We start from the raw sequence: 13,154 nt of genomic DNA, 5'->3' as shown, positions 1-13,154 counted from the left end.
ACTTAGAAATGTCCTTCTTTTGTGTCTAGTTTGAGAAACAGACACCTCCCAAGTCCTCAGCTGGCAGCTTAATTAATTATTACCCGCAAAACACCAGTCTCAACGTCAACAGTGAAGATGCGACTCCAGGATGCTGGCACAGACACTGGACAGAAGAACTCTGCCTAGAAGGCCAGCATTCCAGAGTCGCCTCTTCACTGTTAACGTTGAGACTGGTGTTTTGTGGGTACTATTTAATTAAGCTGCCAGTTGAGGACTTGTGAGGCATCTGTTTCTCAAACTAGACACTCTAATGTACTTGTCCTCTTGCTCAGTTGTGCACCGTGGCCTCCCACTCCTCTTTCTATTCTGGTTAGAGACAGTTTGCGCTGTTCTGTGAAGGGAGTAGTACACAGCGTTGTACCAGTTTCTTGGCAATTTCTCGAATGGAATAGCCTTCATTTCTAAGAACAAGAATAGACTGATGATTATCAGAAGAAAGTCCTTTGTTTCTGGCCATTTTGAGCCTGTAATCGAACCCACAAATGCTGATGCTCTCGATACTGAACTAGTCTAAAGAAGGCCAGTGTTATTGCTTTTTTAATCAGAACAACCATTTTCAGCTGTGCAAACATATTGCAAAAGGGTTTTCTAATGATCAATTAGCCTTTTAAAATTATAAACTTAGATTAGCTAACACAACGTGCCATTGGAACACAGGAGTGATGGTTGCTGATAATGGGCCTGTGTTCGCCTCTATAGATATACCATTAAAAATCAGCCGTTTCCAGCCACAAGTCATTTACAACATTAACAATGCCTACACTGTATTTCTGATCAATTTGATGTTATTTTAATGGACCAAAAAAAATAGCTTTTTAAAAAAAAAACAAGGACATTTCTAAGTGACCAAAGTTTTGAACGGTAGTGTACATGATGTGTAATGTAAGATGATGTAATTTTGTCTGAACTCTGTTAAGACCTACTGTTCCACAGAGGCATATTATACGCAAGAAAAAATATATACTGTCTCATACGGTATTTCCGTCCTGAAAATAATGTCCCTACACGTTGAAACAGAGCAATAATGAAGGAAAAAAAATATGATTGTGTTCATTTTTTGCAACTCTCGTCCTGATATGATTTCGATGAGAAAAATGTTCGGAGAACGCTCCTGCCTCAGTGAGGTGGAAAATTGATTAACCAGTTTAGTTATAAAGCCCGCCCATTACTCCTGAATGCACTTCTCCTGAAGATTAATTTTCATCTGTTTTCTTTTAGTCAAATCGTCAGAACACCTGCCTGGAAGCATAGCATTGCAGAGCAGGGGATATATCACCAACACGATTGCCTTTTAAGCAGGTGGAAAACACTGAAGGCAATCATCCGCTAAGTCATTTTCTTTTATGGTCTTTTTTTGGTCCCAGGAAACAAGTTTGGCATAATTCTGTCTGTTACACAGTAAAATAATAAGTACTGGAGAGATTGGAGCATGCATATGCGAGAGGGTGATTATGTTTGCTGCTTTTAGAGCAAAAAAAACAACAATAAAAATGTTAGACTTGAACTCTTTTTTTTACCCATTAAGCAAGTGGATGTATACCCAAGCCCAAACCTAGACTAGAATACAGTACAATGAAATCCTCAGGTAGATTTCTACAGCAGCTCTATCTTAGTTGTTTTATACTCAAAGACACTAACATCAATAGATTTGAATTAGGTACGCGTTGTGGTCTATTGATGTTTAATAGTATTTGTGTAATTCACATCCATCAAGCAGAGCCCACACCCTCAAAAAAACACATTCCAGAATAGAGGAAGTATTGGGGAAACATGTGGATCAAACCAAATGAAACATATGAAGGGGAGACATAGATGCAAAGAAGTAAACAAGAAAGTGGAGGCATAGAGAATTAGGTCCTGACAATGGCAAGGTAAGAAATGATGTTTTTTTAATAAATACATGTGATAATAACGAAAGCCTGAATGGAATTCATTCAAATTGGTTCATTAACACAATAAATCCCTGTTTCCCCTGATTTAAAACAGTTAAAGTCCACAATCAATGTCCTGTATTCTAAAATCTACGTTCTTACATTCCAAATTCTATATTCCAAATATTCTGAAAAGTGACATGCATTCCTTCTTGAATCATGGTGTTGTAGGAATCAGATGATGTCCTGTGCGATGACCTTAAATGATGATAGGCTTTGCAGCCGGTGCGACACTGTCATTTCTCTCCTACCAGGACACATGGCTTCTATTAGTTGCTCACAGATCTGCATACTGTCACTGCCATATTCACTTCTCATTATGAACACTGTGATCGACTAGGCAGACCGACAGAGGCAGGGAACAGAGGGTCAGTGGAAATGAACATTGTCAGGATGTTCTAACATTCAGCAGGGTCTAAGTTATTGGCTGGACTGTGAAGAAATAGCAGTAGACCTACAGTATAATGTATGTCTTTTTCTACATACTCTGCACACACGGCGATGACGGGGGAAGCAGGTGTGTGTGTGACGCTTGCGTACGCGTGTTTGCCTGTGTGAGCAGTGAACAAACACGCCGGTCTTTGAGCTAACGATCCTCCTTGACCGCTCCTCTTCTATGATCAAGGCACTCAAGCCTTCCTTTAGTGATAAGCAGGCTGTCTCCTATTGATTTGTTGTAATTCCCCTTATTGGCTCAACTGTTAATAAAGTACACTGGCCGGTGATGGATTCAGCAGTAGTGTCAGCCAAGATGTATTTATGTGCATAACATATAGATAACATACTGTAGTTATATCTACATAGACAAACGCACAAATCTGAATGCATGCATGGACACACACGCATATACATAAACACAAACAAAAACGTTCATGCATGTACACGCATAAAAAACGAACGCATATTAATTAAAATATTTGATAGAAACGTGTAAATATTGGAATTAACTAGTGTTGCTTCTGGTTTGCATCATCTAATTCAACCAAGGTCGGTTCTATCCCTTTCCCCAATGAAACAAGACATTATCTTTGGAGCACACCAAGGTTAGTTATACTACATATTTAAAGGCCCAATGCAGCCATGCTTATATCAATATGAAACATTTCTGGGTGTCAATTAAGTACCTTACTGTAAAAAAAAATTGCTTTTTTAGCTAAAAACTATTTCTCAAGCAAGAATTTTGCAAGGACTGTGGGAGCGGTATACAGTGCATTCGGGAAGTATTCAAACCCTTTGACTTTTTCCACATTTTGTTACGTTACAGCCTTATTCTAAAATGTATTAAATATTGTTTTCACTCAATCGACAAACAATACCCCATAATGACAAAGCAAAAAAACGAATTTACGTACGTATTCGGACACTTTACTCAGTACTTTGTTGAAGCACCTTTGACAGCGATTACAGCCTCAAGTCTTCTTGGGTATGACACTACAAGCTTGGCACACCTGTATTTGGGGAGTTTCTCCCATTCTTCTCTGTAGATCCTCTCAAACTCTGTCAGGTTGGATGAGGAGCTCAAGTCCGAGCTCTAGCTGGGCGACTCAAGGTCATTCAGAAACTTGTCCCGAAGCCACTCCTGTGTTGTCTTGGCTGTGTGCTTAATGTTGTTCTGTTGGAAGGTGAACCTCCGCCCCAGTCTGAGGTTCTCAGCACTCTGGAGCAGATTTTCATCAAGGATCTCTGTACATTTCTCCGTTCATCTTTCCCTCGAACCTGACTAGTCTCCCGTCCCTGCCGCTGAAAAACATCCCACAACATGATGCTGCCACCACCATGCTTCCCCGTAGGGATGGTGCCAGGTTTCCTCTAGACGTGACGCTTGGCATTCAGGCTAAATAGTTAAATCTTGGTTTCATCAGACCAGACAATCTTGTTTCTCATGCTCTAAGAATGATGGAGGTCACTGTGTTCTTGGGGACCTTCAATGCTGGGGAAATGTTTTTGTACCCTTCCCCAGATCTGTGCCTTGACACAATCTTGTCTTGCAATTCTATGGACAATTCCTTCGACCACATGGCTTGGGTTTTGCTCTGACATGCACTGTCAACTGTGGGACCTATGTAGACAGGTGTGTCCCTTTCCAACTCATGTCCAATCAATTGAATTAACCATAGGTGGACTCCAATCAAGTTGTTTGAACATCCCAAGGATGATCAATGGATGCACCTGAGCTCAATTTAGTTTCATAGCTAAAGGTCTTAATACTTATGTACATAAGGTATTTCAGTTTTTTACAATTTACTGCATAGTGATGCCACCATGAAAAGCCGAAACTCACGCCCATGCAAACCTGCAGATTAGAACGTCCTGTGTAGATTGCATTTTCAACCAACAACTATCAGGAAATAACACTGATCAAATGTATCAGCTGTTGTACAATATGATACCAAACACAAGGGGGAAAAATACATTTGACTGCACTGAGCCATAACTACTGCTTGTGCTATCAACTTTAGTGGACAGAGTTTAAGAACATGTAGGTCAGTCAAAAAATGTAGTCATAAATGTAGTCTGCCATTCACACGCTCTGTCTCCTTTCCATAGAGCGGACTTTGTAGTCAAGAGATTGACACGGTGTGAAACTGGGAGCGGTGTCTGCTGCTGACCATAGCGCTCTCCTGTAATGTATCCAGCATGCAGTTCAAATGCCAGTCTTTCCCCTCAGGCGCAAAACAAAACCAAAGACAGGCCAGCTGAAGCAAACAGTCTCTCATGCATACAGATCAGTCTCTCCAGCCCTTACCACGTCCATCTCCTCTCTCCATTCACGAGGAGACGCATGTTTTATCTGCTTAACGCCGTCACATCTGACATAGCACTTCCCCAGAAGGCAACATTGGTTTCAGGGATGTCATTACAATGTACTTTGTGACGTCATGGTTAGGTTATATGCTGGATGTAATTGGATGGTTTGTAAACGTATTCTAAGCAACCGGAATATGATGTCTTTCCCATGACATCATGAAACGTATGTCTTTAGGACTTGGTAATAGTATTTTGAACTGTCTTTGCAGATTCCTGCACATTAACAGAGAAAGTAGAATTAATGTTATGCTATATTTAGTCTCCAAACCTGTGCTTCTGCCAGTGACAATATGAAAAGTGGTCAAACTGTTTTGTTACCTGGATAAGTCACTGTTTGGCTAGGGTTGTTTAATATTTCATGACTACATTTAAAGTGATTCATGTGTTTCCCTACAATTACTGGTGGATTGCATTGAGGGGAGCGAGATGGTGACAGTTCCTGTCAGAGGTACATTGCAAGCTGGGTGGTAGGTTTGGCAGGAAGGCCTTAGCCACACTCGTTTAGGTGTTTGTGTGTGTGTGTAGTGACTGACTAACTACTGTTGTCACTTGAGATGTGAAGTGTCCTGCTATGACATGAGAAGTGTGTGTGTGTGTGTGTGTGTGTGTGTGTGTGTGTGTGTGTGTGTGTGTGTGTGTGTGTGTGTGTGTGTGTGTGTGTGTGTGTGTGTGTGTGTGTGTGTGTGTGTGTGTGTGTGTGTGTGTGTGTGTGTGTGTGTGTGTGTGTGTGTGTGTTAGTGCTGAGCGAATAGTGTTTTTTGAGGTTGGTTTCTTTTCGGTTTTTGAATAAGAATCACTTTTAGAAATTTTATTTTAGATTCGTTGTTTTTTAATGGTAAATGCATTATGATGGTTCAATGCTGTAACAACACAGAATAGAACAATTGATGGTAGTGACTTCCCATTACTACTGTATCACTTATTAGGCTCTAACCATCTTTATTCTCATTACTTTTTAAAAAATTCTAATATTTTGGTTGTGTATATTACATATTTGTTTTTAGTATGATGTCTTTATTATTTCATTAATAAAACCCCAATGATGGTAGTTGTTGCCCATGTACTGCTTATCACTTATTATTAAACCATATAAACCATTATTTGACTTTAGTCAAATATTTCAGTTATTGTGTATATCACTTTTTATGTTATTTGATGACTTATTATTTAATTCCAAGTCATCATCTCGTCTCCGCTCAGGTAGTAGTAGCAGCCAGCCAGCCAGCCAGCTACAGTATCTCTGTGCTCCCCAAAATGCCAGCAGCATACCACCCTGCATACCACTGCTGGCTTGCTTCTGAAGCTAAGCAGGGTTGGTCCTGGTCAGTCCCTGGATGGGAGACCAGATGCTGCTGGAAGTGGTGTTAGAGGGCCAGTAGGAGGCACTCTTTCCTCTGGTCTAAAAAAATATCCCAATGCCCCAGGGCAGTGATTGGGGACACTGTCCTGTATAGGGTGCCGTCTTTCGGATGGGACGTTAAACGGGTGTCCTGACTCTCTGAGGTCATTAAAGATCCCATTGCACTTATCGTAAGAGTAGGGGTGTTAACCCCGGTGTCCTGGCTAAATTACCAATCTGGCCCTCAAACCATCATGGTCACCTAATAATCCCCAGTTTACAATTGGCTCATTCATCCCCCTCCTCTCCCCTGTAACTATTCCCCAGGTTGTTGCTGCAAATGAGAACGTGTTCTCAGTCAACTTACCTGGTAAAATAACGGAAAAAAAAAAAAAAGAGGCATCCTTCAGGCTGGTAGGCTAGCCTAGCTGGCTAGCTGCCTGCTGTCTGACAAAATCACTATTTCAGTAGTTCTTCAAAGTAGATAAGGCATACTTTTAACCCGGCTAAATAACAACTATCAACTATCATCTATCAATTAGATGTATTGTTATGGAGAGATCACTGAGGTATAAAGAACTGGAGACTGCGTCCAAGATAATCTGACTGTTGGTTTCAAGGTAATCAACTCACGTTCGCATACGCTGATTTATGGACCAACATCACATGCGCATTAGCACTCATTGCGCATGCACAGGGAGCAGCTCAAGCCGCGCCGACGTCATCATGTCAGGAAAAAAACATGGCAGACATTGGATAAATGTAAAATGTTAATAACTTCGGCTGTGAGTGCTAGAAAACAATCGGCCTCAGCGATGTTTTCTGCACAAAGGTGACGACTAAAGTGTCTTATTAGGAATTTTCTAATCTGACTCCTCTATGTGGCGGTCTATGGAAATTGTCTTTCTGGGCCAGGTGTATGTTAAACTGCAGTACCGAAGCAAGACTGTAGGAGCAGTTGAAATCATGCTTCTAGACCGGAAGATATTTTTAATTTTATTTTATTAAACAGTAACATGCAAAACATTAACATAACAGCCAGAGGGATTCCACAAAGAAATAAGAGGAGAAAAAAAGTAAAAAACACAAATCCACATTTTATCAATTGAAATACACACATGTAGCGAATACATTTTTTTAGACATTTTGTTCTGTATACGATTTAATGACTCTAAGTAGTTTTCCAAATCAGATTCAAAGAAATTAAGAAAAGGGGCTTTTTCTTCATACATTTTGATTTGTGTATGAAAAATGTTCCTAATAAAAGGAAGAGATTTATGATATACTAACTTTCAATTGTGGAATCAGTGTAGTAATATCATATGTCAAACCTAGAAATTTCAGGGATACAACTGCTCTCTAGCCCTCTCGTGTCTCTGTATCGCTCTTCCTCTCCATATTGTCTGCTGGCCCACAGGCAGCTGTAGGTGCAATGGATTCTGGTCATTGTAGTTAATTACCACATTTTCTGCGCTTATCTATGATGAGTTGGACAAATTCAATTAGTTATTTAAAAACTGCAAATAAACTGACATTTTGTGTGTCTGTTTCTACATGTTTGTCAGAGAGATAGAAAAAAAGATGTATATGTTGCATATTGAGTGTATAACGTATATACCATATAAAGAAAATGGTTGATGGATGAGAAGAACATATTCATGCTAGCTACATTAAAGCTATTTGTACCACTGGATGCAAATGATTGATTTATATGTTCCATTAGTAGATTGTATGCACTAGCTGAAATGACAATCATTTCCATGATTATCATTGTGATACATAAATCATGTTTTCGACTCATTATAAACAAACCCCCCCAAAATATCCTCTCTGTGTACCACCATTGGAAAAACCTGTCCTCTAGTATTGCCTTCGGCCAAATGTATTCGACAAAAGAGTTGTGTCTGAATTTAATGGGACAGAAAAATAGCAGTTGTGATAAACGAGCACCTTTCCAGCTCTGAGGGTTTTTTTTCTTGATACTTCACCTCCACAGTTATTGGTTTTCAACCCCCTTTACACATGCAATTTCTCTTCTTTCGTTTCTTTCTACTCTCTTTATGAGGACCTGCATGAATAATTGTTATCACGTAGGGTTAGTATGAAGTTATGAAGAGACTCCATAAGCAGGTAGCAACACATATTGGAAACCTGCTTTTCATCTGAGCAATATGGAGTCAATTGGCTGTCTATAACAATGTTTCCAAACTCCAGTCCATCGAGAACCCCAACACTGCACATTTTTGTTGTAGCTCCGGACAACATGTCAACTAATTATTAAGCCCTCAATGAGTTGAAGTAGTGAGTTTGTCCGAGGCTACAACAGAACTGTTGGGGGTACTCGAGGAGTTGAGAAACACTGGGCTAGAGGAGCACCAAGCAATCACTGGACCTTGACAGTTTCTGGTAATAGTTTAATATTGACTCTCATTGAATACAAAGGGAGGAGAGGAAAGAGTAGACATTACTCAGAGCACTCTTGATATTCCCGATAGTGGACTAGTTCTCTGTTTGAGATGTAGAGCACAGACAGAGATAATCAAACCCAGAGCCAAAGACCAGGAGTTCCTCCTCGGGAATTTGAATGTCCATTAAGCCGAGATTTGCATGCAGCCAGCGCTCCACATTGGCCCATGAATAGATAGGTACTGTACATGTACGCTAATACACACACGCTAATACACACACACACACACACACACACACACACACACACACACACACACACACACACACACACACACACACACACACACACACACACACACACACACACACACACACACACACACACACACACACACACACACACACAGTATTCTAATTCTGCCTGATAGAACCATAGATTAACAGAGGAGGTCTGAACTCCCTGGCATTTTGTTTGTAAAGCTATTTTATTTTGAAATGCAAGAAATGTCTGAATTATGCATAGACTACAATGCATGTGTCAGGTCTTAGTTAAATGTATTTTTGAAATGTAAAAATGAAGAGAATTAGATCATCGTGGGTACAAGCATACATTAAAAACGTAGTTCCAGGACCTAATCTGATTTCCCATGTCATGCATCAACATTACACTTCCCAATAGTTCCTTTGGTAAAGTCACGAATGGATGGTTGGAAATAGCACCGAATGCATTGTCCCAATTTGATTCCGAGAGCCTTGTTCTATTACGGGTGGAAACATCAGTGGTTCTCATGCACCTTAAGCTCGTTAGTGTTCCCTAATTTCCTATTTTGGGAAGCGTGGTGGGAGCCGCTGGTTTCCTAATGCGATCAGAGGGGAACAGAACTGCGGAAAAGCAGGGAGGATCAAAAGCTTTTCCATTAGAATATTCCCTTGTCAGTTTTGGTTTGCCATCGCGCGGGACGTGGCTGGAGACAGCGATTTGATTCCGATTCTGTCGATGGCCGAGCTGGCAGCGCATATCCACACTCAGCTTTTACTTCTCTCTCTCTCTCTTTTACCTATCTCTCTCTCTTTCTCTACCGCTTTTCCAGTAGTCTCGCTCTATTCCTCCCTCTCTTTTTTCTCTCTTATCCTCCTCTCTCCCACGTTGTCTCACTCCTCTCTCTCTCCATATCTCTTTCCCTCTCACTCTGTCTCCCTCCCCTGAACATCGCTAGTTGCCCTGCTCTGCAGCAGTCCCCTCCACCCCTCCTCTGCTTTCTATGAGGATTTGCATTAAGCTGGCCCATTTTGTTTTTTCTCCTTTTGCACCCCCCACCCACCCTCTTGAACCCTCCCATCCCATTCCCACTGCGTTGATTCACCTGAGCCTCCCCCCCCCCCTCTCTCTCTCTCTCTCTCTCTCTCTCTCTCTCTCTCTCTCTCTCTCTCTCTCTCTCTCTCTCTCTCTCTCTCTCTCTCTCTCTCCCCTCCTCTCACTCCATCTGCCTGTGCACCTCCCTTCTCTCACTCATGCTCTCAGTGGTGTTGCCTGCTGTATCCAGTGAAGGATCCGATTAGGATCCCTTCTTCTCTCTTTCAGAGCAGGAGGCTGTGTTCAGGTGCTGAGCCTGAGACAGAGGGGGTGAGTGGAATCACCAGGACCCCCCCCCCCCCCCCCCCCTCCTCCCTCCCAGAGAGGAGTATGAGACACTGAGACACACAGGAGAGAAGAGAAAAGAAAGGGGATTTATTTTCTGCCCATGGTGTCTATACTGCAGCACCTTTGGAGCGCTACAGTGGACCAGTGCGCCACAGAACCACAGAGCGAACAGTGAGGAAGTGGTATTTATGTTAGGTGATAGATGTGATGTTTTGTTTTCAAAACAGTGGTTGCTTCTTCTATACGGATGTGGATGAGTGGTGATAAACCAGGTGGTTATATTTTTCCTCTTCGTCTGTGCTGATTGTGCGTGCGTGTGTGTGTGCGTGTGTGTGTGTGTGTGTGTGTGAGAGAGTTATAGAGAGAGCGTGAGAGAGGGAGGGACAAGCGGCGCTCTGCCATGTGCGACTGATAGCTGCTCGAGACACACGCAGAGTGCGCCACAACAGAGAGCGAGAGAGTGAGCAAGCGAGCGAGTGAACGAGCGCAGGAGATACGCTCTCAGCCAGAAGAGCAGCAGGAGCTGTACACGACGACGCACAAAGGTCCAGAGAGGGAGAGAAAGAAAGTCATTCTATGTCCCTTCCTTCGAGGAAAAGAGAAGCGCGAGAAAGAGAAAACACTTATTTTGCTTTACCTTCAGGGCAAAGTGGCAAAGCGCGTGAAGATTGTGAGAGCGCGAAAGAGACACCCAATGTTTCTTTCCCCTTGGACAATTTAGAACATGTGAATAGCTCTCTAGTTTGAGCTTAAGTTTGCTGTTCGTCTGGGAAATTCTGTAGGAGATTGAAACCTCCGATTGCTTTCAGTCAGGGCACAACGTCAGTGTAAGGGGTGTAAAAGCAAAGAGATCCTCTGAATCCTCTCCCCCGGAACGACTCTGAGGTGAGGTGCTGTGGGTTTAGCTGAAACTGAAGCCGGACCTGCATACGGGTACAGGAGCTAAACCAGGTGGACGTGGGTTCGTAGTGGTCCTAGTATGGGGATGTGTCCATCATGAGCCTGGTCTCAGTAGAGTTTCCCCCGTGCCGTACATCTGTTGTCAGTCCTTCGGGCTTGGATCATGCTTCGTCCCGCCGGTTTCGCGCTGTCGCGGGGCTCCGGGGAAGGGGGTATGTACCACAACCCCAGTCCCCTCCGCCTGCGCCTGAGCCCCTGGATGTGGTCTCTGACTCTGGGATGTATAGCTGGGTCTGTGTGGAGCTCTTCTCCCAGGGGGAGGCAGGATAACAGCGTGGCTGCCGCCGGACCTCAGGAGCAGGCTACGTCCTATACCCACCCGGAGCATCACCTCCACGGGACGCGGCATCACTCATCTGCACCCATCTCTATCTACCGCTCGCCAGCCTCGCTAAGGGGTGGCCATGGTGAGTTACACTTTTGACCTAAATGAACTTGTTCTTAAAACCTAAACCCCTAACCCTAAACTCGAACCTTAATTTCTTTACCCTAGCCTTAAGCAACCACGAACGCAATTCCCTTATGAGTAGACTATTCATTCATCTCTCTCTGCGTAAACCGCAATCTTAAAGCAGCACTTAATAGAATTTATTGAAGGGAAAAGGACATAAAGCAAGAGAAGCAAACACAGGGTCAAAAGAGAAAAAGACGAGATAAAACTGTACAGCGGAAAAGACCAACACTCCTCCCCTCTCTCCTGTGCTTTGCCATGTTGCTGGCTCGGATTAGGGACCCCGTGCTAATAGCTGCTAATTGTAGAGAGTCTTCTTCAAAGCCATCAGGTGCATTAGTTGATTGGCAGTAATAGCGCTGTGGTGGAGCCATCCGCTGGGGAAAGGGGGATGAGAAGAAAGAAAGGGGGAAAAGGGGGTGAGTTTGGAGAGGAGGGAAGAGAGGGAGAGAGAAGGGTGTCAACAGGGCTCTATTGGTCCTCTGATAATATTTAATTAATGGGCTGTATAGTGCTGGTGTGTTTTGGTGGGAGCGTGTGGGAACTTATAAGTGTGCAGCTATTTTGCAATTATAGGGGAGCTCTGCACCCTTCTCCGACAGCGCCACAGCAGTTATTCCATTACAGCAAAATGCTGACTGGGGAAGAAGGGTATATTCTGAATTTGTGTGTGTGTGTGTGCAGGGCTAGACAATAACTTTTTTATCCGTATAACAATTTTTTTTACTTGTACGATAGCTGAAGTCACTTGTAGAACCCCCCCCCCCCCCCCCCCCCCTCACAAGGTATGTGAGAAAAACTCAAACCCCAAGATCCAAGGCAGTTCATCTGGGACATTCCATTGCCTGAAGCTACATCTCTCTCTCGCCCTCTTTCTCTTTAGCCCTCTCTCTCTCTCTAGCCCTCTCGCTCTCATCATCTGACCTCCAACGCTTGATCAATTACGCCTCCTCCTCAAACCTCTTCATTGTCTTGGCTGGCTAGGCCATTTTTTTATCCTAAAAATGTTTGGACATCTTTTATTTAAAATCAGTTTCTCCCCTTTTCTAAAATCCTTAGCACATTACTCAGTCGCTTCTACCCCCAACAACACTTGTTTGTTTTTCGCGAGGCAGCAGTAGCTGAGTGTGGAAGCCTGCGTTCAGCAACATTTTAATTACAAATTCAGCAAAGTCCTTAGGTGAGACGGGAGGTGGGCTCGGGCTTAGCTTTAGAGTGTTGAGGCATGGCACGCTGTGTAGTGCTGGCGACTTTGGACTGTCTTAGCCCAGCTCATTACAATAAGAGAAAAATACTCAAATCACATTTTATTTGTCACATGCGCCGAATACAACAGTGAAATGCTTACTTTCTAAAAACTTACAATGCAGTTTTAAGAAAAATACCTAAAAAAATAAGAAAAAAAGTAAGAAATAATTAAAGAGCAGCAGTAAAAGAACAATAGCGAGGCTCTATACAGGGAGTACCGGCAAAGGTGTGTTGCAATGAAAGAGGAGGAGGAGAAAACGATTGTCTTCTCACCTCTGAGAAACTTCTGCTGGGGTTTTCTACAGCATCTGACGAGCTTGTTGT

General features: G+C 42.9%; 1 protein-coding gene across 26 annotated transcripts in view; it reads left to right on the top strand.

Moving 5' to 3' along the window:
- The window catches only part of nrxn3a (neurexin 3a), a 444,245-nt gene that overhangs the window by 250,077 nt on the left and 181,014 nt on the right, over nt 1-13,154 (top strand). The window contains exon 1 of one of the 26 annotated variants that reach the window (XM_055863855.1): nt 10,285-11,538. The exons of 24 other annotated variants lie outside the window; for them this stretch is intronic. In XM_055863855.1, coding sequence (XP_055719830.1) covers nt 11,235-11,538 — 304 coding nt within the window. In that variant the 5' untranslated portion in view covers nt 10,285-11,234. Of the gene's footprint in view, nt 1-10,284; nt 11,539-13,154 lie in introns of those variants that run through there. One more of the 26 variants, XM_055863856.1, reaches the window with a different exon arrangement.

This window comes from Salvelinus fontinalis, chromosome 15 (assembly GCF_029448725.1).
Source record: "Salvelinus fontinalis isolate EN_2023a chromosome 15, ASM2944872v1, whole genome shotgun sequence".
Lineage (NCBI taxonomy): Eukaryota > Metazoa > Chordata > Actinopteri > Salmoniformes > Salmonidae > Salvelinus > Salvelinus fontinalis.
Note: the sequence above shows the minus strand (reverse complement) of the source record. Positions and strands in the feature narration are given on the sequence as shown.